Consider the following 23,316-nt stretch of genomic DNA (forward strand, 5'->3'; position numbering starts at 1 on the left):
CTCCATATTTATAGTTTATGAAATATTTCCATTTGTTCATCTGTTAATAAAAATGCATACAGCTTTCGAATTGCATGGAACCCTGATCTTTTTACAACTCATTTGAAGGCTTGTGTCAACCTCCTGTTGTGAGCTAGAATTATTGATTGACCGACAATGTATATTTGGCCTCTATTTCTAGTCTTATTACCCCACATGTCCTCACGGAAACCTTGTCCTGCTATTCTGTTAAGAACTCTTCAGTATTTTGGTCCAATTTTTAGTGCCAAATTAAACTCACATATTTATGTATGGAGAAGGGCTGCTCTTCATACTCTGACCTCCTGTCATTTCCTGTAACTGGTCCACAGAACCGTTGACCAAGTGAATAATTAAAACATTTCTGGTGATATTTCCGTTTAAAGAAAGGAGTCCATCACATCAAATCTCAAGTATAATAACATGTATTATAAGACGACGCAGTTGCAAGCTACACGGTTGATTAACAACTTTGGATTTGAACAATGAAATCTATTCAATGTGCAACCGGAATAGTGTCAAGTCTGATGGCATTAATTTGCAAGTTGATTTATGGTTAGCACTGTATTAGGGTTCGGATGAGATTGATCTGAAATGGCTCTTTTTATAACAGTGTCTTGAAATTTTAAATTTAGCCTTTTAGGAGCACAGTCTATTTCAAATGCTTTACGCATAGGGTCTCATGATGAGACCCTATGAGACTCTCATCACATATTTAGATAGATATTTTAGTGAGCATCTGAGGAAATCTGAAAAGCTAAAAATATTTGTAATTGACATAGGCATGAACTTTTAACCTGACCGAGTGAATAACATTGAATGTACTTATATTTTCTACTTCTATTTTAAGAACTACTTTCAAGTTATTGGTAACATTTTTACCCAAAAAAGTATTAATTCTTTATTGCCTATATAATTATAAGCTTACAATACCATTTATTAATGCTTTAAAATTGTTATCAGCTCAAATGCTAACGAGTAAACAATCTCTGCAAGCGAGCACAGTATAGACATAATCAATTATATGATTAGGCCAAGGAACAAATTTACATATTATTATTAATAGTCTAAAAAGGTGTCAGTCACACCTTGTTGGTATTTTTTCTCACGATCTGAAGTGTCGGCGTGTAGCTAATCAGTGACAATTATACTACAGTTATTACCAATATGGCCAGTCTTAACGATTCTATGGATGAATGCCAAACTTGCTTTCGGTACATGTTAAGTGTATATATTGAGATAATCCTATCATGCTGTATGTCACTATAAGTGTACATATGTTGATGATCATAGTGTGTTGTATATCACTGTAAGTGTACATATTCAGACAATCTTATGCTGTGCATCACTTGAAGTGTACATGTTCAGATGATCATATCATGTTATATATCACTAAGTGTACATATTCAGATGATCATATCATGTTGTATATCACTAAGTGTACATATTCAGATGATCATATCATGTTGTATATCACTGTAAGTGTAGATATGCATATAATCACATTATGTTGTATGTCATTACAAGTTGCAAGCTTTCTACGAATCAAAAGCAAGTAATTTCTGTTTTAACTGCATCGAACTAAGCTCAAGATAAACTAGGAAATTATATATTCATGGTACATATATTAGATTACACAGTCAACACCTGTTTATCAGTAAATTTGTTTTTAAAAGTATCCTTTGCACAAAGCACATTCTAAATAATGTACAAATTTGTTGCTACAAATCTTGCGAGGAGCAGGCTTTTGCCGATATTATGACATATATATATACAATGCAGTCATTACATTTCTTACAATTGTAAGAAAGATCTGTCAATCAGGTTTGCTTGTTTGATTGGCTAAAACTCTCTTTGTAAACAAAAAAACTGAGAGGGAAACTAAAAGAAGCTGACAATCTCTTGTAAATTGTCGCTGAGAGACAAAGACAGCTAGGTCTGCATAAAATGCGTAACATTTTTGTGATTGTGCCAAAATGTCTCAAAATAGAACTCGAAAATTGATAACAGTAACAATGACAATAATAACATTGGCAATAATAATGACAGCAATAACATTGATAGCATCAATATTGACAATAATAACATTGGTAATAGTAATAATAACAGTAATAACATTGGTAATAGTAATAATAACAGATCCCTTATACTAGCATATAAACAACCTATTTGAGTCAGCTTTATGATTTTCAATTAAAGAACATGCAGCAGTGCCACGTGCAGGAGAACCTATCTGTAAAGACCTTATGATTGAAAGGCGGTAAAATCAATGTCGTAATTAGCTACAATTGTCACTTAATGAATTTTTTGTTCGTATATAAAGGCTTCTTGAGGCAGAGCTGCAGCACTTAAATGTATCATACGACAACCCTTCTGCCGACGGTAACGAAGAGAAAAGGTAGGAGCCATAGCATTCTATGAGTTGTGTTTTTAGTTTGAATAAAAAATTTTCTTGAAAGGTTAAATAATCTACAGATATTATTTATTTTAGCATTCATGGTTGGGTGTTGTTTCATCTCTCAAAGCATATTCCTGTATCTATTACAGAATGAACACACTCAGCTATTACACGCTCACTCTATTACTGAGCCTAGCCTTTTGCGCACCAACTGATAAACTCAAGCTGGCACCTGATACATCCCTCAACCCGATAGCGATTGAGGTGATATTTGATGATTTGCTATCAGATATTAACGACAATGAAGAGAACGTGGCATTCAGCAATGAAGAGAGGTTTTTAGTGCTCAGCAGGCTCTCCAACTACATATTTGGGGATGATGAGGCAGGTCTTGTTCGAGCCATTTTGTCCTTGGATGAACAAGAATCACGTGATCAAGCGAAGAGAGATTCTCCATTGTACAAAGAGAGACACAGCCGTGATAGTAGCATCCACTCGAGGCAGCGGCGGCATACACACCAGGCAGCGGCGAGTAAGCCTGTAGACCGTTTATCAATAAGTCAAGAGTACAGAGTGCTCTCGAGAATATCCAACTTGTTGCGTGGAGAAAGTAGCATGGAGAGTTCTAGACAGCTTCTCAATGACATGGTTAACCTGGGCTAAAGAGTTGTCTTCTCTTTGCTAAACTTGTACTTGCGCTCATATTACGCATCAACCCAAGTCATTCGACTGAAGCAATGGCAATTGTCTAACATTATGCAAAATTTTTTAGCAAAGTGGTGTATTGCTGCTCTTCCTTTTGTGCATTTTTTCACTTTTACGAACCAGCAAAATGACGCTATTTGCAATTTCTTCAATTAATATAATACAATATATAGTGGCAGGTGTATAGCACATTATTACTCTTTGTATTTTATAAATGTATAATATTGAAATACAATAGCTACATAAAATATGACAATATCGAGCACACGCGATATGCTATTACTGCTAGCATGTAAAATGTAAAGCAAAAATAAATGAAATTTATCTAATATAGAAGATGCTCAACAAGTACAAAGCACTTGAACTTACATTTTGAGTATATAGTAAAATTGCGTAAGAATATCATTATGAACAACAAAATACATCGATCCGATGCTTGATTGTAGTTGGTAGACGGGAAGACTACGAACATTGCTTATCTGAATTGCACGCCTTTCTTTAAAAGAGTCAAGTAGTAGAAGATAATTCCTGATTGGCACATTGCGTCATTAGCACCGCTTGAGAGCAGGTTAATAGTATCTGAAGCATGTTTCTTTACAGCGGGTTTAAGGAGAGTCGGGCCAAACACAACAGCCAAATTGTGAAAAGGCATCTTGTTCTTGGACTCGTGCTCTCCCACCCTGAGTAATCAAACAATTTTGAATAGAACCATCTTTAAATTAAATAAATAGAACATGAATGCTAATGATACTTAAATAGTAATTATATAAGAAAATAGAAAGATTAACTAATATTAAAGCATTGACTGTGTTCCGCATTTCCAATGCTTTAAGCATGAGTGTTTGAGAATATACAAGTCATAATAATGAACCCAAGTCGCGCTGATGAACTCGATGCCCTAGTACACGACTTCCATACACATACTGCAAACAAAGTGCTTAATTTTCACGATAGCCATTTGGTATATTTCAAACATTTTCTTAACGATTTCCAAGAGTCAGCCGTATCAGTGCCACATGCTATAATCCTCCAAAACAAAATTGGTCAACTTATAGTCTCTACTTACTACTCTAATGTCTGTCATTATAGACAGTTACATAGCTATACTCCAGTTAACTCTATTCATTCACCATGAGATGATATTCAAGGCTATTTTAACCAAAATGTGAAGTTTCTTAATACCCAACTCAGTGTTAAATAAACATACAAACCTCTATGATGGCGCAAGAAGATGCGCCGAATTCAGTATTTTTAACACTAAGTTAACATTTTGTCGTTTGCTCCTGGCTGCAATTGGCGCGTTTCTTCAACTATGCATCTCAAAGTACAACTTGTGTTCAGTTTTTCTGACTTTACACAGTACAAGTTAATAGACTGAATGCAGGTGAAACTGTGCAAAAGATAATACTAGTCGTTACCTGACAAGATGCTCTAGAATCGCCATCATGGTGTGATAGTTAGGGTCTGGGAGGGAACCGAGTAGAGCAATCATCTGTTTCTCTTGTTCACCCTTATCCTGTATTTCTAGAGAGAACAAAAAGGACTGATGTATACAATACAATAATACGTAGGAAACACATTAATCATCTGTGATGTACACAATACAATACATAGGAAACACAGTAGGCATCTGTGATGTACACAATACAATACATAGGAAACACAGTAGGCATCTGAAAGTAGAATATGAAAGGATTAGCAAGGATTATCCACTTACGATATGCATCTTTCATAGAAGGATAGAGTGCGTCTGTAATGAGTGCCTCTGGTAGCTCCCGCAGGTATAGCTTCAGTGCACCAGTCACGGCATTTATATCAGTCTCCGGCAACAAGGCTTTGCCAACTCTTGAATCTAAGGCAACATGAAACCTTTTTTAGCTATCATTACATCATCATATTAGTTAATCTTTGTCTCCCCCGTATTTACATATTTTAGAAAATTGGCTAACTTGCTTAGAGAGCAAACATTGATCTTATAGGTCTACTATCTGTCTTTCTTTCTGCAATACCTTTAGTTGGAGTAAAATGTCTGCTCGCATATCAGTATGTTGTTAGATCACTCCATAGCTTACTGTGCAGATCGATCACCTGTGCAGATCCTATTCTGGATCTGCACAGGTGATTGCAGTGTTGACGTTGGAGGTCATCATTACTATCATACTATCTATACACTCTGCAGAAAGTTATTTACCATTAAACCTCTAATTGAATGCCACTTTTAATTGAGCGCCACCTCTATTTGACCACCACTATGGGAGAATTTTTGAAAAATAGACTGCCCCACTCTAATTGAACGCCACCGTCATTTGACCATCACTGACATTCTTTGATCTTTACGAACCCATAATACAAGTGATCAGTAAAGTGTTCACAAAATCGTATTAATAATGAATCGTTTGCATCAATAGCAATTAATTCTCTCATTGTCCAACTCTAGAGTTTTTCGTTTTTTGTTATTAAAACTATGAAAGCAATGCCATACAAATAATTAATAATTGTATGAGGCTAATAGTAGTTCCTTGTTCAACGTGGTGTTGATACTTTGAAGCATATGTATATAAAAAACGGTTTACATTTACAATGGTATATGAACGACTAGTTTTAGGCTACAAGTTGTGCTTAGTAAGCAAAACTTTTACGCATTGCATTTGAGCTAAATGCTACGTGTAAAAGTTTTACTCTGCTTAACAATTGTTTTGACGCTAATATCGACTAGTTTAGTAGTACAGAAGAAAAGTTAAAGTCAAAAGACATTGTGGAAAGTATTGGATAACCAGAAGATGTTCATTCCATCGAAAGCAACAATCAAAACGCAACTGGCGGACCAAACGATGCAAATATTTTGTTACAAAAACATCAATTTTTGTTTCTGCATGTAGTATAAATATGGTTTGTTTATGTCATTTGTTCATGAATATACATTTGTAGAATTTGACAGATTATTGTTATATACATACATGTAACTTATAAATTTGCAGATTTACAGCATATTACCGTATTTGATAGCATCATTGCATTATCTGATTTTACAATTGATCGACGCTCGTAACTCCTCTTCTATTGCACATAAAAAAGCTAGTTTTGGCTGCAAACTGTAGTAATCAATGAGTGCAATGAGTTTTTATGCAACATTGTTAAATATAAATATAAAATATGTTTTAAATTTAGAATGACATAACAATTGAAATATCTAACAAATTGCGAAGCAGGACACAAGCTATAATATAATCGCAGGTCAATTGCAATAGATAACAACTGGTAGATATATTTCGCGGCTTCTCAATGCATATTTATTAAGAGATCTTTGACAAGTTGAAGGTAAGTTAGCAGATTTATTGCATCCAAAAAAGTTAATGTCGCTCTACCGGAAGGAGAGAGCAAAATATACATGACATTTGCTTCGCCCGTTGAAGGGCTAAATTTATCTTCTCAAAATTCTGACAAGCCATTTGAAAAATACAATGCCAATCTCTATTTGAAAGCCACCTCTATTTGGCGGCCATTACAAAGGAGGGGTTAAAAATAGAGCGCGATGGCGTTCAATTGGAGGCTTTACGGTACTTTAAAAAAACAAGAAAAACTCCTTTGATATAGTCAAATTAGAATCATACTTTTATCAAATGCCTTGCGTATGCGCTGCACGTCTGAGGTGGTGCCCGAGACCCTGTATATGCCCATCTCGTCTATTCCTCGGCGTTCCACATCCTCAATGCAAGCCGATATAAAGGCAGGCACTTTCAACCCTTCCTTGTTGCATGTAGAGGCGAGCCTTACACCAAAGATTCCAGACTCAATCTAAAAAAGTGTGCAATATATAAAAGCTCACTCACAAACTCGTATGAAAAGGTTTGCCTCGCTTCTATGATGTTGATATGTAAAACACACGGAAAAGCTCTGAAAGTCAGTGAGATGAAGAACTAACCCGAGATGGAATGCGGTGTATCGTTTGCTCGGCTGTCTTATACTTGATGGAAAGGGTCAGGGTCACCTCATTCATGGAGAGTTCCTTTTCCTGGAAGCCCTGTTTCAACCACTGCTTGTGCAGCTGTGAAAATCAGAAAAAAGTAGTAATAAATAGATAAAAAGTGAACAAACGTGAACCTAACATCTTTGTAGGAAATCCCAAAACCTGTAAGAATCTATTGTACATCCTTTGCTGAACTTTGACCCTTATTCTCACCTTCATGACCTCTATTATGGTGGTGTTAGTACACTAGTTCTGTATCTTGATTCTTATGTTTATTGGACAAATTTCAATGTTTCAAAGGAAATAAGGATAGGCGAGAATGCTTTTAAAAAACCACTAGTTTCTAACATACATTTGTACATTACCTCTTCAATCTAAATTATACCTGCAAAACAATTGCCATTTCAGTGTGAAGTTTTTAAAATCACTAAAAGATCACATCTTAAACGAAGACAGAATTAAACTAAGCCACACTTCATAATTATAAGTGAATTCGGAGTGCTTAAATAAATATACTTTCTAATTCACACGTGCCTATTTAGTTAACACTAGGGGTCCAGTGCACAGCCGTACCAGATAAACAAGTTTTGCACAGAGAATACAAGCAAGTTGGTTACTAATCTATAAATTATATAAATCCCAAAGTGTGTGGGTGTGTGTTTCGGTTTGTATAGCTATTAAAATTTAGGAATGAAATATCCGTTTCATGCTAGACTTGATCTTGGACGCTCCCATTCGCCAAGCAAATATTTTATCAATTAAGCTATGAGAGATGCATTGAAGTCTGAGGCAATATATGTCGCTATGTGGGTGAAAAGACGCATACCATTCTGCACAACATCATTTTATGCTTGCTCTCATGGCTCTTATTGGTAAGTACTCAAAGTGCTAGCTTACTCAAATCAGCCATTAGCAATGTGCCAGGCTAATGGCAAGCAACTACATTAAATGTCACGGTTTATAAGCTGATTTTTAACACCTGTGCAATGTCGGACATTTTGCTAGTTCATATATATACAGCAATACAAAATCTTACAGAAAGCCAAGTATGCACTTACATTGAGTGGACATTTGCCAAGTAGAACATCACCATCTGCTGTCTTCTTGTAGCAGATTAACCTCAGAGTGCTTGACGATTCCAAATCAATAGCAAAACTCTCATTCCAAACTGGCTTGTCTGAGTTGACCACGGTAGTTTTGGCTTTCAGATTGAAGTGACCAAAAGAATCAACTTCTATATCTGTGAAGGTCTCTGCAAAGTCAAGAAGGTATAAAAAGTAAATCAAAAACACAAATTAATAAACATTATATACTTGATAAATTGAACTTCAAATAAAGTTCCACTGTAGAAAGATGTATATTACTAAAAAAAGCTGTTAGACATCATTTGTCATTTATAGTAATAGCTATGTCAATATTATTTATGTACAACTGAAAATATTGCAAAAGAGTCTATATTTTAAAAAAAACTAGTACCCTGACAGTCTAGTGTGCCATGAGAGATCATCAGGTGTAATAACCATATATACAATTATTCAGCGATTCCAATACTATGTTGGAGTGTTGCGCCAGTACGCTGCGAGACACAAGTTCAATTCCTGTACAACCCAATCTTTTTTCCAACCATCAACCATGTCTACAGAAGGATGGACAGACACAGCTCTCATTATAGTAAATACTGATGTGAGACCTCCTTAAAGTTTACTAAAATCTCCGTTTAGCATAACGAGATACAATGCATCTTAGTTGACAGCAAAGAATATTATATTAAAACCGCCACATTGACTCAATGCAAGACAAAGATGAGACCATAGAATGTCTCTACTAACCACATGAGGCTTGCAACCCGAGTATCTTGTGTATGGTGACTGTGAGCTGACCATTGACGATATCTTCATCAGTGGCTTCCTTCATAACCATCTGGTTAACATTGTTAAGATGAGCATTTTCTTTACACATGTCTATTATAGACTGAACCTCTTGCAGAGTCATCTTTAGTGTTGATTCCACAGGCACTGCTCAAGTACAAAGGAGACAATTAAATGTATGTGTGAAGTAGAAATAAAAGAGAGACAGTCAAAGAAACATAACAGGCGTAAGAGAAACAGAGTGAAAGTAAGGGAGAGTAAGTGTAGGAGATGTGGTGCAGGTGTAAGAAGGGGTAGTGCAAGTGTAAGAAGGGGTAGTGCAAGTGTAAGAAGGGGTAGTGCAGGTGTAAGAAGGGGTAGTGCAGGTATAAGAAGGGGTAGTGCAGGTGTAAGAAGGGGTAGTGCAGGTGTAAGAAGGGGTAGTGCAGGTATAAGAAAGGGTAGTGCAGGTGTAAGAAGGGGTAGTGCAGGTGTAAGAAGGGGTAGTGCAGGTATAAGAAGGGGTAGTGCAGGTGTAAGAAGGGGTAGTGCAAGTGTAAGAAGGGGTAGTGCAGGTGTAAGAAGGGGTAGTGCAGATGTAAGAAGGGGTAGTGCAGGTGTAAGAAGGGGTAGTGCAGGTGTAAGAAGGAGTAGTGCAGGTGTAAGAAGGGGTAGTGCAGGTGTAAAAAGGGGTAGTGCAGGTGTAGGAAGGTGGAGTGCAGGAGTAAGCAGGTAGAGTGCATGTGTAAGAAGGGGTAGTCCACGTGTAAGGTGAAATGCAGGAGTGAGCAGGTGGAGTGCAGGTGCGAGAAGGGATAGTGCAGGTTTAAGAAAGGATACTGCAGGTGCAAGAGAAGTAGTCCCAACGAATAGACCAGACATAACAGAGACATAGTATACAATGCAAGAGTAAGTTAAACAACAGTACAAGTATTATATAAGGTGCTGGTGTAAGATGCAATAGACAACAGGGGCATAGAGAAGCCAGACAGGTACTGAACACCTGAGAGTTGCCTACATTTTGCCTTGAGCGCTTGAATTGTTTCCTGAAGATCACGTCTTTCGTAGTCAGATGGCAAAAGGAAACAGAACTGTTGGTTTCTCGTTGTGCTAAAAGTGAATCTTAACCTTGGTTCTGCCAGTATCAGGTTAGCCTCTTGATCATGGATCTTTTTCGTCAACCTCTGAATCTTCATATTTGTGCTCCTGTCCATATTTTTCTGCAAATATTGAGTGGTTTAAAAATGGATCCCTTTTCTTGCTAAAGAAAAAGGCGATATATCTATTATTTTACCACCGAAAACACCATGCGACAAGCAGATACGAATGAAAATGCAAGTTGCAATCTTATCATGTTGTCTTAGTATCTTCGATGAAGCAAAAATGAACAGCATGTTACGAACAAATACGCTACGAAGTTCTAAGCTGTCAGTGTCATGTATCACTAAGGTGGCAGAGTGATGTATCCCTTTGTTTATTCAAATAATTAGAATAGACATTTGAAGAGTCCAGCGCTCAAAGTTAAATTTTCAAAATAGCTGAGTTATAAAATAAAAATGTCATTTAATTGTCCAAGTCAACTCTTCACGCATAGACTCAAACAATAAGCATTCTTAAAATGAAAGAATTGTGTATAAAGTTAACTTGACTATGTTTATGCTGCGTTTATATTTTATAACTCAACATTTTCTAGAGTGTGACAGAAAACTTCAATTGCTCCTTCGTGTAGAAACAAGACGATTAGCTCATTATAACATATTATAGCATACTAGCGGTAAGCCGGAGATTTATTTAATTGTCAACGCGAGTTGTTTCACGGCAACAATATATAGACGCATTCATTGAGGACAATAATTATTGTCCTTAATGAATGTGAAAGCGCATTTTTGAGTTTCTAATCAGATAAATGTTGATGCACTTATATAAAAATGCACTTGAAACGAAAAAGCCAAGAGTGCCAATTGAGCCAGGCATAGCTTAGAGTTGACTTGCTTTCTCATATTAAATAAGCATTTGTAACGTCGCAGAACACCGATCTTATTATCGGAAAGAGTATTCTGAAATGCTGATGTCGGTTGGATTGGCGATTGGCACAGTCGATATGGCGTCAGTATGCAAAGCTGAATGCCCGAGGATTGTCTACGTAGCATAGCAATCTTTAATGAAGCGCTACGTTGTTTCTTCAATGCGACAAGATCAAATAAGTCTACAAGATGATTGGAGTTTTATAAGTATACAGATAGTTAATGCGAGATAAATTACTCAACACTATTATGAGAGTTAGCTTTGAAAGACAAGCTAACAGAAAAGATGTGAGATATTTCAAGGAAAGTAGATATATCGGTCTTCCTACATCTTTGCATTCTTTGAACTCCCGTCGCAGCTGCTCCTTTGAATCCTTTAACTTTCCTTTCATCATCTGTATCTCTTTCTCTGCTTTTGCTTCTCTCTTCTTCCACTCAACCGGCGTGTCATCCATTCTATCACTTAGTTGCAGGTCAGAAAGGAGTGCATACCACTTGACCACATAATGCTGCTTTCCTCTACGAAAATGATTAACTATATAGTAGAACAAGTTGTAACATATCAACCATGCTAGCATTACAATACAAACTCTGTTATAGTATAATATCTAAATAATCTATGTCACGAAACGACTCACTTTTCTATCTCGCATTTGGTGCAGACGATGAGGTCGTGAAAGATAAAGACATGGCGCAACTTGCGAGCTTTTCCAGCGATGTATTCCACTAGAAGTTGATTTTTGACGAGCACGTGCAGCGGGGTCTACAAACATAGATTATACACTATATTTGTGTTATTGCTATCCAATATATTTCTATATTTCTATATATCTAGGTCTATATCTAATATCTAGCATCTATATAGTGTCTCTAGTATCTATCTATAAAATCTATAGTGTCTATATTTAGTATCAAGCAATAGAAATGCTACCTGATGGAAATTACAAAACTATTGAAAGAACACGGACAAGGAATGAGTCGACACTTTAGTCTCTCAAATGGCTTCTGCTGCGAGGTGTAAGTATTTTCCCATGATTCACATGTTACAACAAACATACAGTACTTCAAAGCAAAAGGTGTTTGTTCTAGGAGATACACAACACAGTAAATGATCAGTTGATTACACACCTCTGAAAGACAGTGATTTGAGGCATGAGATTAGTCAAAGATTTTAGAAACCAGTCTTTAGTCTAAATAGTGTCAGTGCCTACATGTACATATTGGTACATGAATGCTTTTGACGTGAATGACTGCTAAGTTTTTAAAATAGCTGAGGTCAAGGTTAAATCTAAAGAGTACTGAACTAAACTGTAAACATATATGACAAAAATTTATAGGCATTCAATTTGCGGCCTTTTTTCTCATCTCACTGTTGTAACAAAATAAAATCGGAGTTATATGATATAGAAGATATATCAGAAGAAGACTGTAGAAATTACACCAGCTGTAAGCTGGTCTCCATTTTAACCAATCTTACAGGTCACTCGTTTACAACCTTGTATTATGCATGGAAAAAAGGAAATCGACAAAAGGAAAGCGTTAAAATAGAGAACCTCGCCGTTGTTTCCCGCTGAAAGACTCATCTGCTCGCGAAGGAAATGCTGTGATAGCTTGAGGGCTCGTTGGAGCATGTCATAGTCGGCGTGAGAGACGGGTGTACAGTTGATAAGGTCCTGAAGCAAGAGACTGTTTCGCTGAATTCTGTTAATAGGCTTATGTAGAATCTCCTGCAGGTGGTGCATCTCTCCAGTAGACGGGCACTTTATCAGCTAAAAATGTAAGATTTGCTGCAATTCAAAGCATCAAGATGAGGTATTTTTCAGACCATAAGGCGCACATAAAAGCCTGAAGTTTTCTCAAAAATCAACTGTATGCCCTTTAATACAATGCATCTTGCTTGCTTGCTTGTCGATCAAGTTCTCAAGTCTTTTGTGTGCACTTTGCTAAGTGCTCTACGATCACCGCTCGATGAACCATTTCCTGATGAAACTATTAAAACCCCTACTAAGCATACAACAGAGATGTGCTGCTAATCGCTAGTTACTTGTCTAAGAAACACCTTAAAATGGCATCAGTAAAGTGACACTATTATGAGGCTCAGTTTACTACTTGTCTAAGAAACCCTTAGAATGGCATCGGTAAAGTGACACTATTATGAGGCTCAGTTTACTACTTGTCTAAGAAACCCTTAGAATGGCATCGGTAAAGTGACACTCTTATGAGGCTCAGTTTAATACTTGTCTAAGAACCCCTTAGAATGGCATCGGTAAAGTGACACTCTTATGAGGCTCAGTTTAATACTTGTCTAAGAACCCCTTAGAATGGCATCGGTAAAGTGACACTCTTATGAGGCTCAGTTTAATACTTGTCTAAGAACCCCTTAGAATGGCATCGGTAAACTGACACTCTTATGAGGCTCAGTTTAATACTTGTCTATGAACCCCTTAGAATGGCATCTGTAAAGTGACACTCTTACGAGGCTCAGTTTAATACTTGTTTAAGAACCCCTTAGAATGGCATCGGTAAAGTGACACTCTTATGAGGCTCAGTTTGATACTTGTCTAAGAACCCCTTAGAATGGCATCGGTAAATCGACACTCTTATGAGGCTCAGTTTAAACTGGAAGGCAACAGCCGGCAAGTTACGCCGCCACAAGCGAGTAGATTGTAGAAGCATGGGTTAAGGTAAAGCCAGCCTCTATCATCATAGCTTTCAAGAAAACCTGGGTCAATGTTGACACGCAACCGTCCAGCGAGTCTTACTGAGACAATGATGATAAGTATCCTGGAATGTTGGACAGAATTTTGAAAGAAGGGTGAATATTTTATTTAATAAAGTTGACTCAGTTTACTGTTTTGTCTTTGTCTGCGTTTTTTACGTATGTTATAAAGTGCGTCTTGTAATATAGTGCGACTTATATACTGGTTAAGTACAGAAATAGACCAGGGAATTGAGACTGCAACCTATGCTACAGTGCGCCCTGAGGTGAGGAAAATACATGTATGTTCAACAAGTCACATAGAAAAAATGCTTATAATCTTTAGATAGATTGAGACAAATAATTCCATGGTGTTGTTTTGTACGGTGAACAACTCTGGTTACCTACCTTACCCATTAGGAGAGCAAACAGAATGATGAGAGACACAACAACTCACGTTGACTAGATCTTCAAAGGACTTATTTTCTTGACAACATCTTTTCAGTGTTGCAATTGCATTGGGGTAATTCGTCAGGTAGGTGTTATAGTGTTGAAGGTTGACTGCCTACGAACAAAGACAGCAGTGGAGACAACCACCAACCAGCCTACTTGGACACGCGTGAATAAAAGATGACATCATCCATTGGTCAATACATAGAGCTATTTATAACTGCGAGAAACGTGAATTTAAAAACAAGATATTGCGCTTCAGGTGAAAGATGCAAATCTTCACCTGAAGCGCAAAATATGACAAGAAAGATTGCAATCAATAGAATCCCTTTACAATATATTTACAGTAAATCCGATTTATTTAAGCATTTCTAAAACAAAGACAGATATAGCATTTGTTTATTTAAGCAGTTGCAAAGTCATGCAAACTAAAAATAAATTTCTACCTACATTTCATAACATTGACAAAAACGTTGTTTGTTTACCGTTGTGCTCAGGAGTTGTGAACTCATATGAGCTGACAATAAAAGCACACTCGGAGCATTCAGCAATCTACACGCACCATTCTAGCATTGACTGGGATATTGTTTGTTTACCATTTCTTTAAAGAGAGCGCCAACTTCCGAATGTGGAGTCCACTCAGCTACTATTGGCTCGAGTTGTTCTCTAAACCTGGAATGTACTTCGTGAATTGCTGGAAGATTACCAAATATGGCATTAATCTCTGGCATTGGTAGCATCGGTATGGAAGACTGAGCGGCTGACTCCAAACTCTTCTTATACTGAAGATAAAAAGTCAGGTTATCAGTGAGTAGTCTAGGACTTTCCGGCACCGGACCTTTGAACTCAGACTTTCTGGTGACGGACTTTTTAGCAGTGCTATTTTTACATCAAAAAAATTATTTATGCTCATATACAGTAGATAAATAACACGATAATAATAACAAATGCAAAAAAAAACATTATTTTATTCATGAAACTTTACACATAATGCCTTTTTCTTCAAAACAAATAAAAAATAAACTGAAATTTTATTTCAGTTTGACATATTTCACTCATTGACTTCAGTACTTCACTAAGCGTTTTATTGCACATTTGTTGCACATTTAACGTGATCCATGGCCATGCTGGTTTGCTTCGTTAATCAGTTCGTAATCTTTAGTGTAGATTCTCCAAAATTTGATCAAAGGATCGTGTGAATTACACCTGTCAAATGCGTCAATGTACAAATTACTATGTACAAATTTTTCTCTTCCACTTTTACTTAAAATTTGTTGAGTCATAAAATCACAACAAAAGATTGATAAATTCTGAACTTGTAACCTGTGCAAAAAATCCGGCGTCAAAAAACGTCACGCCAAGAAGTCCTGCCCCAAAATGGTTGTTCCAAAAAGTCCCATTCCGATCAAAGAGGGACTTAATCTATATCACCAGTAATACAAACAAGCATTTACCTTATTTACCTAAAACCATTTTATGTACAACTCTCTAGGTTTTCTAAGTGCCAAGCAACCCGCTGCCCAAGTCAGCACAGTTATATGTCATGTCAGCACAGTTCTAGGTCAAGTCAGCGCAGTTCTAGGTCATGTCAGCATAGTTCTAGGTCATGCGTAGCATTTACACATCTGATAATGTTACGGTGGAGGCAATTTCAAATGGCTTAAATTTGCATACTGTGAATAGCAGTCCATTTGCAATTCGGTATCTGCTATTAGGTACCTAGAGAGTTCTGTATATATCGACACAGTGATAAAATATTAACATATTTGTTGAAATTATTAGTATGCAAGATGGCTTAATAATTTGACTGCTCGAATCAACAAACAAGTGTAATGTTCCACGCATCATAGCTTGATAGGTAAGCAATGGGCTGAATAAGATAATTATCAAACATGATGCTAGTCACCTTATTATGAGTGTCAAAACCTGACTGCACCAGACTAGGCAGCTGTCATGTGCCAACAGCATAAATTACCACTCATCTTGCTATCAGTAGATAAAGGGATGTCTATATTTTTCATCACAGTTCATCAAACACTGGATTTTAAATTATGTAATATGAACATTAGACTTAAACATTTAGTAGACAGAAGTCAAAGTAAACATATGGTATATTGAATTCCAACCCTCCAACTTTGTAAGGACTTGACACTACTGTAACATAACTATAAAGTGTCTTTCTTTGAAGTCTGCGTAAGAATACCCATAGGGGGCAGCAGTATGATATTTTAAAAAAGATTATCAATTTTGCTCTGACAACCACAATAAATATGATACACTCGGTATATTAGAATCGACATGAAAAAGTCAGCGTATAGCAGCCAGGTGTAGAATAGAGTTGAGTAAGTCATTGGCAATTACCTGTACATCAAACTATGGAGCACTAAAGTGGTGTGCAAAATAAACTGGACCCTTTTATTGTAAAACTAAAACTCTCATTTACAACATTGCTGCTCCTCGTGAATTTATTCAATAACCATAAATTCTATATTAAATTAATCTTGATTTTGTACTAATTTCAAATATGTAAACCAAAGAGCTGTCAAATTATGTTTTTGAATGATTATGTAGGCTAAATTCTAAACATTTCATTTTTTTAATGGCTGAAGATAACAATCTGTACAGATACCGTATGATCACACGAGGCACATTTTCATTTGCTTATTTGAAGTAATAGACATGTAATAGTAAATGAGAATTTTTCCGAGAATGGGGTCCAGTTCACTTCGCACACCACTTGCATATAAAATGTTAGAATAGGCCAATGCTACCATTTGCTGTTATAATGCAGCAAAGTGAGCAGAGTAGAACAAAATTTGTTATCAAACATTTTGTTGAAATTGAATGTTTGTTATCTATCCAGATTTTTCTGCTTTTGGCAAAAAGGAAAGAAATCTAGGCGTACATACAAAGAAGGAAGTAGCCTATAGCTATGCCTCTAAATATACTCCTAGGCCACACTACTAAGTACCTAGCGACCATCTTGGTTTAGAGATACCGACAGTAGAAGACCAGTGCTGTCAGGTTATACTGGAAAATGCAGCACGGAGCTGCCGAAAGTTTGTTGATAGACATAGATAAAAGTACAGTCAGCAAGATAAGAATTTAATTACGTGTGCCAATAAATTGCTATAATCGGAAGAGTGTGTAAGGTAGAGCGCATGCCATGGCCAAATGGGTCGATGACTGCTTTGCCAAATGCTAGTCCTCTGCAGCCGAAACACCAGAGAATCTATAAGAGAGTCTACTGAAAAACCAAGAAGCAGTATTGCTCGGCCATTTTAGTATTACGTTGTTTTTCTGCAATGTCATATCCTGCAGCGGAGCTAGGCAATGCCACTAAGACACAAACAGGCACAAACAGAGCACCGAGTAACGATCTTAATCACCTTTTAATATTGGTTCAAGAGACAATCATTTGAAACTATTTAAAAAAACTATTACTCAAAAATGTGGTAGAGATCAGGTTATGATTACATTTTTAGGAATGTATGAGTCTTTTAAGTAGGCCTACCAACTAACAATTTTGTAAGAGTCTTTGACCTAATAATGGTGCTTTTAAGGTCAAGTTCCTTATTATCCATGAGTGAAAGTAAGATGCAAATCATGCTCGTTGAAATGTGTGAACCGAGACCATTTGGTGAGCTATTTTTTTAAGAGAAAAAAAGTTGAGAGAAACACAGAGAAACTTTAATCACTTCCAACTTACCCGAGAATAAATATAACAATAGTTGAGAGATAACAATATTCAAGTAATACTCTGTGGCACTTCGCTAAATTGATACTGAGAGCGGATAGTGTTTATCGCTGTGGTGAGTAGCATATTCACTCTATGAAATAGCACCACAGTGAGTGAGAGTACAGATCTACTCTAATGTCAAGGCTATACTAATCAAATGTATCAATTGCGTAACCAACACATCGCAGATCGGTACACGGCGCACCGTGTCTAACTGAACGAGTTGGTCTATGATGGTAAAGAACAGACAGGCGCATCTGTGATTTGTCAAAAGAGTTGTTTCAAAACGAATATAATTTTGATTCAATTTTTTAGATTTGTGATACAAGCTGATTTTATTCAAAATTAACTTTCAACTGATGACAATAGGGCTTTTAATAAACTGCTATTCATATGGGCAAAAATACTCTTACAACAATACCTGTAGCAGATATGTGAAGGCGACTAGGGTCAAGGAAGTATTTGAGTAAACTATGTGGCAGATTGAATTGATTGAAAACAGAACGTTTGTTTTCTTGTTTGATTTATTTCAAGTAATCAAATTCTTCTTTTAATTAACATGGATTGTTCTTTTCCTTGAGCAAAAATATAGTAAATAGCAAATAGCTGCTTGAAGGCTATTGACATAAGAAACAGTTGATCAAAAATAGATGATCAATATGCTGATGGGTGCTCCAATAACAATGATGGAAAATACAACAAGGGTGTCTTGGCCTTGACATGACGAAGGTTAGTTCTCATTGATCTATCTATTTGTAACACGCACACACGTAATTTAGTAGAATCGGTGTGTGTAGTCACAACAGATGTCTGTGCTATGGATGGGGTATGCATTTAGTCCGTGCGTGTAGTCACAACAGATGTCTATGCTAAGAAAGTCAGTGTGTGTAGTGACAACTTCAGTTTAGTCAAAGTCTAATCATGATACCAATCACAATTCCATTACAGAAACCTTTACTCAGATGACAGGCCAAGCAGTTTTAAACTAATAGAAATTGCTCAATCGCTATCCGATTTGTAACTGGAGCGCTAAATGTTAAAGGACAGGAAGTAGAAAGATAACACTCATTTACCTGAATGAGCACATTTAGGTCATCGATGTAAGATTTCTCACTCTCAAGTACGCTGTTCACAACCCAGTTCCTCATCTGTAAATTATCATTATCCACAAAGGAGTCTGTCGAATCTCCAGTCACACTTCCTCCCATCTGTTGGTATAAAGCGAGAGCATACAGGTACTACCTATTGTATCGAGCACGGCTAACAAAGTCGTACACGACAACAGCTCACAATGTCATCACCTTCGACCAAGAGAAGCGGCTGAAGTAATCACAGCCCAGAAGCTTAGAGCATGCTCTATTTGGTCGGGCCAGGCATAAGTGACCCTGACATTTGATGAGATAACCTATCACAGTAGAATCTCCGCTAATGAAAGACACTAAATACAAAATTTCCAATTACGAAATTTCTTTTCATAGAAATATTTTTTCAAGTAATGAAAGGTGCTTGTAAATATGAAAGAGAGAAAACCAAAAATGTATGATATGGCACTGCTGGACAGCTAGGCTCGAAAGAGACACGCCTGACACCCAAGAACTTCCTTTCTTTTTAGCCAGCCAACACTGAAGGTAAACAAACCGTTTCTAGTTTTCATTCGTTATTTCTCTCTTCTTCTGTGTCTACTTTTTCTATTTATTATTAGGTAATATAAATCAAACATGTATTGTTTACAGGTTTCAACAATTATTTATAATTTATACAAATATTATGTCCGTGTTTCGTGGGGTCTTGGCATAGATTAAGGTGTTTCTAAGGAAAAATGTGTTCCCACTTGCAATATTTTCTGCTTACGAAGTGGCTTTCAGTGCAAATTAATTTCGTAAGAGGAGTTTCGGTCGTATTCCCACTATTTCTCCCCGAATCGATTCCATCATGATTCAGCAGCAGATGCAACAGGTGGAATTACATGGAATTAGGACAAAAATAGCTAAAACAATGTTAATCTCATGAAAGAACCGGTTGCTAGCAAGATTTGGTTGAGGTTTTATCGGTACCCTAAACTCCTTATATGAGTCATGCATGGTCTAGTCACTGTACAAGTATAATGCTATGGATAACTTGGTTACGCCTAAGAAACATAACATTTCATGCCTTGGTGAAGAAACACCATTATCACACAAAATTGCGAAAAGTGTATTGCGAAATCAGTGATTGACATTCCTTTCTTGCACCTCGACGCAGCATTATTACGTCACTAATAGGCATTCGGAGTGGACGCCTCACATACGTGTTTAGGCTTTTTATTAAAGACTTTTTCACATCTTTTGTCCCTCCTCTACTGAATCATAAAGCGAGTTTAAATACCAGCAACTTACTGAGTAGTAATAATTATTTACTAAGACAAACAAATATTATGCCGACAAAACCAAATCCGGTTCAATTATACTTACTGTACCTGAGGTTAGGGGCCCTATCACACGCCCTACCTAATAGCAGATCAACTAGCCATGTCTGAAAGGTTAACTTGAACCAAGCCACTAATGCATATACTATTTTACATTAAGCACATTTAATATTTTGTACTTCATATACAATTATATGTACTGAAGATGTCAGGAAAGTTAATAGAACACAAACCAAAGATGCCATTGTCAGCAACTGATAAAACCATAAAAATTTTAGCATCTGTATTTGCATCAAACAAAAGATTTTTAGTTTAAAGCTTAGAGATGCACGACAGCATTGATAATCATCCAATCACATTAGAGATGCACGACAGCATTAATAATCATCCAATCACATTAGAGATGCACGACAGCATTAATAATCATCCAATCACATTTTGTATAGCAACAAAATTCAGACTGTTTATTTTCTCTTTTATTAATGGGGGTTTCGATAAAAACAGGAGAGAATAAGCAGCAAAGACATCAGTGGATACAATCGACTAGGAACCTACTTGGACACGCATGAATAAGAGATGACATCATCCATTGTCCACTACCAAAAGCTATTTATAACTGCAAAAAAACGAATTTAAAAACAAGATTTTGTTTTTAAACAAAGCAAGGCAATGAAATATTCAAACAATTCTATTGATTGTATGTAAGGTATTATATTTTGCACATCTATAGATAGATAAAGCGATAGATAGATCGAGAGATAGATAGAGAGATAGATAGAGAGATAAATAGATAGAGAGATAGATAGAGAGATAAATAGATAGAGAGATAGATAGATAAAGAGATAAATAGAGAGATAAATAGAGAAATAGATAGAGAGATAAATAGAGAGATAAATAGAGAAATAGATAGAGAGATAAATAGAGAGATATATGGACAGATAAATAGATAGAGAGATAGACAGATAAATAGAGAGATAAATAGAGAGATAGAGAGATAAATAGAGAGATATATAGATAGATAGACATAAGTAGATAGACAGATAGAGAGCAACTTGATTATAACATATATAATATGCAAATTTACTGATCAAGTACAGTATATACAGAATGCCCAGAGTACCAAACAAGAAACACAAGACATTAATATAACCATGAGTTCTGATATGGTAGCCGATTAAACTCATGGTTGTAAAGCTCTTCAACAAATGAGGAACAGAGTAAATGCGTATGCGTCAGGTGCTACAGCAATAAGCCTTGCTCCCATTGGTCACTAACACCGGGTAAAACTGACATAAGTCTATGTAAAAATTGGTGTTGGTGGCGCGTGTTACAAGTGGAAATGTTTGGCTTAGTTGAAGTTCCTTATACCGCTTGACCAATGAGGACTGTGATGGCGGGTGAGCCGAGTTAAAAAGAGTCAAATATGAACTTGGATTTATTCTACAGCAATTAAGCCTTCATCTATACTTCTAGAGTTTACCTATGTTGCTATACTGCACTATTACTAACAATGAATATTTGTGTATATATCAGCATTAATAATGCAAATAACCAGGTGACCTTACAGGTGATACTTTCTAACAATCAGGTGACCTTACATGTGATACTTTCTGATAATCAGTTGACCTTACAGGTGATACTTTCTGATAATCAGGTGACCTTACAGGTGATACTTTCTGATAATCAGGTGACCTTACAGGTGATACTTATTAACAATCGGGTGACCTTACATGTGATAATTTCTAATAACCAGGTGATCTTACAGGTGATTATTTCTAACAGTCGTGTGACCTTACAGGTGATAATCTCTGATAATCAGGTGATCTTACAGGTGATAATTTCTAACAGTCAGGTGAGCTTACAAGTGAAGTTTTTTTGTAGGAATAACTTGTTTTTTGAAACGAGACAATAGTTTTTACCTGGAGACAAGAAATTAAAAATCAATAGTAAAGAGCATCACTCAATAATAGGTCTTACCTGAAATGCTGATGAGCTGTCCGCTTCATTGACTGAGACTTGTGATTCTCCAGCACGCTTGATTTTATCTTCTATAATAAAACCGAGCATGACCAAATCCTGATAGAACAGTTTTGGATATAACTAACCGACGACTAGCTAGAAATGAAAGTGAGCATATTTACTATGTTTAAGCTAGCTAAGATACGCTCCCATCACATGACAGGTGTGCGTCTATTAAATCCATTGTATGCGCTCAGTGCATTGTGATAAATTACATGAGTCACCGGTAGCGATAGAAAAGAAGATTGCCCGAACGTGATTGGCTAGCAAGAATATAACTTTGGCGAGTTGCGTTTTTTAATCAAAGCATATTTTAATATAGACTGAGCAAAAATTAGGAAAAGGCGTGAACAAAGAAAGCCATGATAATGAAGGAAACCAAAATAGCCATCTTGACCATATTGACATAGCCTAAACACGCTCAAACTAACACTGCGCTTCCTTCATTCTACATGTATAAGGGCGTCTAACACTCACTTCCTCTACGAGATAGAAAAGGAAGTCAAACTTTAAAACATTGTCCATACAATTACCAGTCCAAAACCGAACACAAACAGTCTGTCTGTTCAATGTGAAATAACAGGAAAGACCTCTCAATATATATTAACTATTTTTATCCGTTGTCTTGCCTACGCAGTTTTGGAGTTGCCTTCTTTTCTAAATGTTATACAGTAAAAGAATATATGAAATTTGTACATGTTTCCTATTGACACAAACACAAGCTTAAATTTATAGAAAAATTCTGAGTTAATCACTGCAAATTTCAACTACATTACACCCTAAAATATCTTTGAGAGGACAACAATTATTGGTTATTATGACAAAATGAACAAAAACAATTCTAAAATAGTAATATAAACTTCTAGTCAGAAAACATTTTAAAAGTCAAAGTAATTATTACATAGACAGTGTGCTAACCTTGCAACTATAATTCATGTATTGCTGGTCTCTTTAGATGAATAAACGCTGCTTCCTGTTTGGCCAAATGTAAGACCATTACGACTATCATACAAAGTTTCATCCATATATTTATGATACATAAGAATA

The 23,316-nt window shown here is 36.3% G+C and overlaps 2 protein-coding genes across 3 annotated transcripts in view; one reads left to right on the forward strand and one right to left on the reverse strand.

Annotated features, from left to right (window-relative positions):
* Positions 1–2,407: 2,407 nt before the first annotated feature.
* On the forward strand, positions 2,408–3,219 carry LOC137398188 (uncharacterized). Its single transcript, XM_068084296.1, has 2 exons — positions 2,408–2,416; positions 2,566–3,219. Exon 2 carries the CDS (start codon positions 2,567–2,569, stop codon positions 3,077–3,079), a length of 513 nt encoding a protein of 170 aa, XP_067940397.1. The 5' UTR covers positions 2,408–2,416; position 2,566; the 3' UTR covers positions 3,080–3,219.
* Positions 3,220–3,305: 86 nt separating this feature from the next.
* Positions 3,306–23,316, reverse strand: part of LOC137398179 (active breakpoint cluster region-related protein-like) — a 45,473-nt gene continuing 25,462 nt past the window's right edge. For both annotated transcript variants that reach the window (XM_068084288.1, XM_068084286.1), the window contains 15 exons: positions 22,228–22,298; positions 18,920–19,054; positions 14,704–14,889; positions 14,115–14,222; positions 12,513–12,728; positions 11,598–11,722; positions 11,289–11,478; positions 9,954–10,155; positions 8,918–9,103; positions 8,147–8,340; positions 7,044–7,166; positions 6,733–6,916; positions 4,839–4,973; positions 4,540–4,645; positions 3,306–3,801 (listed from right to left, as the gene is read on the reverse strand). In XM_068084288.1, coding sequence (XP_067940389.1) covers positions 3,597–3,801; positions 4,540–4,645; positions 4,839–4,973; positions 6,733–6,916; positions 7,044–7,166; positions 8,147–8,340; positions 8,918–9,103; positions 9,954–10,155; positions 11,289–11,478; positions 11,598–11,722; positions 12,513–12,728; positions 14,115–14,222; positions 14,704–14,889; positions 18,920–19,054; positions 22,228–22,298 — 2,366 coding nt within the window. In that variant the 3' untranslated portion in view covers positions 3,306–3,596. The remainder of the gene's footprint in view (positions 3,802–4,539; positions 4,646–4,838; positions 4,974–6,732; positions 6,917–7,043; positions 7,167–8,146; positions 8,341–8,917; positions 9,104–9,953; positions 10,156–11,288; positions 11,479–11,597; positions 11,723–12,512; positions 12,729–14,114; positions 14,223–14,703; positions 14,890–18,919; positions 19,055–22,227; positions 22,299–23,316) is intronic.

This window comes from Watersipora subatra, chromosome 1 (assembly GCF_963576615.1).
Source record: "Watersipora subatra chromosome 1, tzWatSuba1.1, whole genome shotgun sequence".
Classification (NCBI taxonomy): domain Eukaryota; kingdom Metazoa; phylum Bryozoa; class Gymnolaemata; order Cheilostomatida; family Watersiporidae; genus Watersipora; species Watersipora subatra.

Bases quoted from the DNA above. Each gene is read 5' to 3' on its own strand.
- LOC137398188 (XM_068084296.1), top strand. From the start codon at position 2,567: ATGAACACACTCAGCTATTACACGCTCACTCTATTACTGAGCCTAGCC.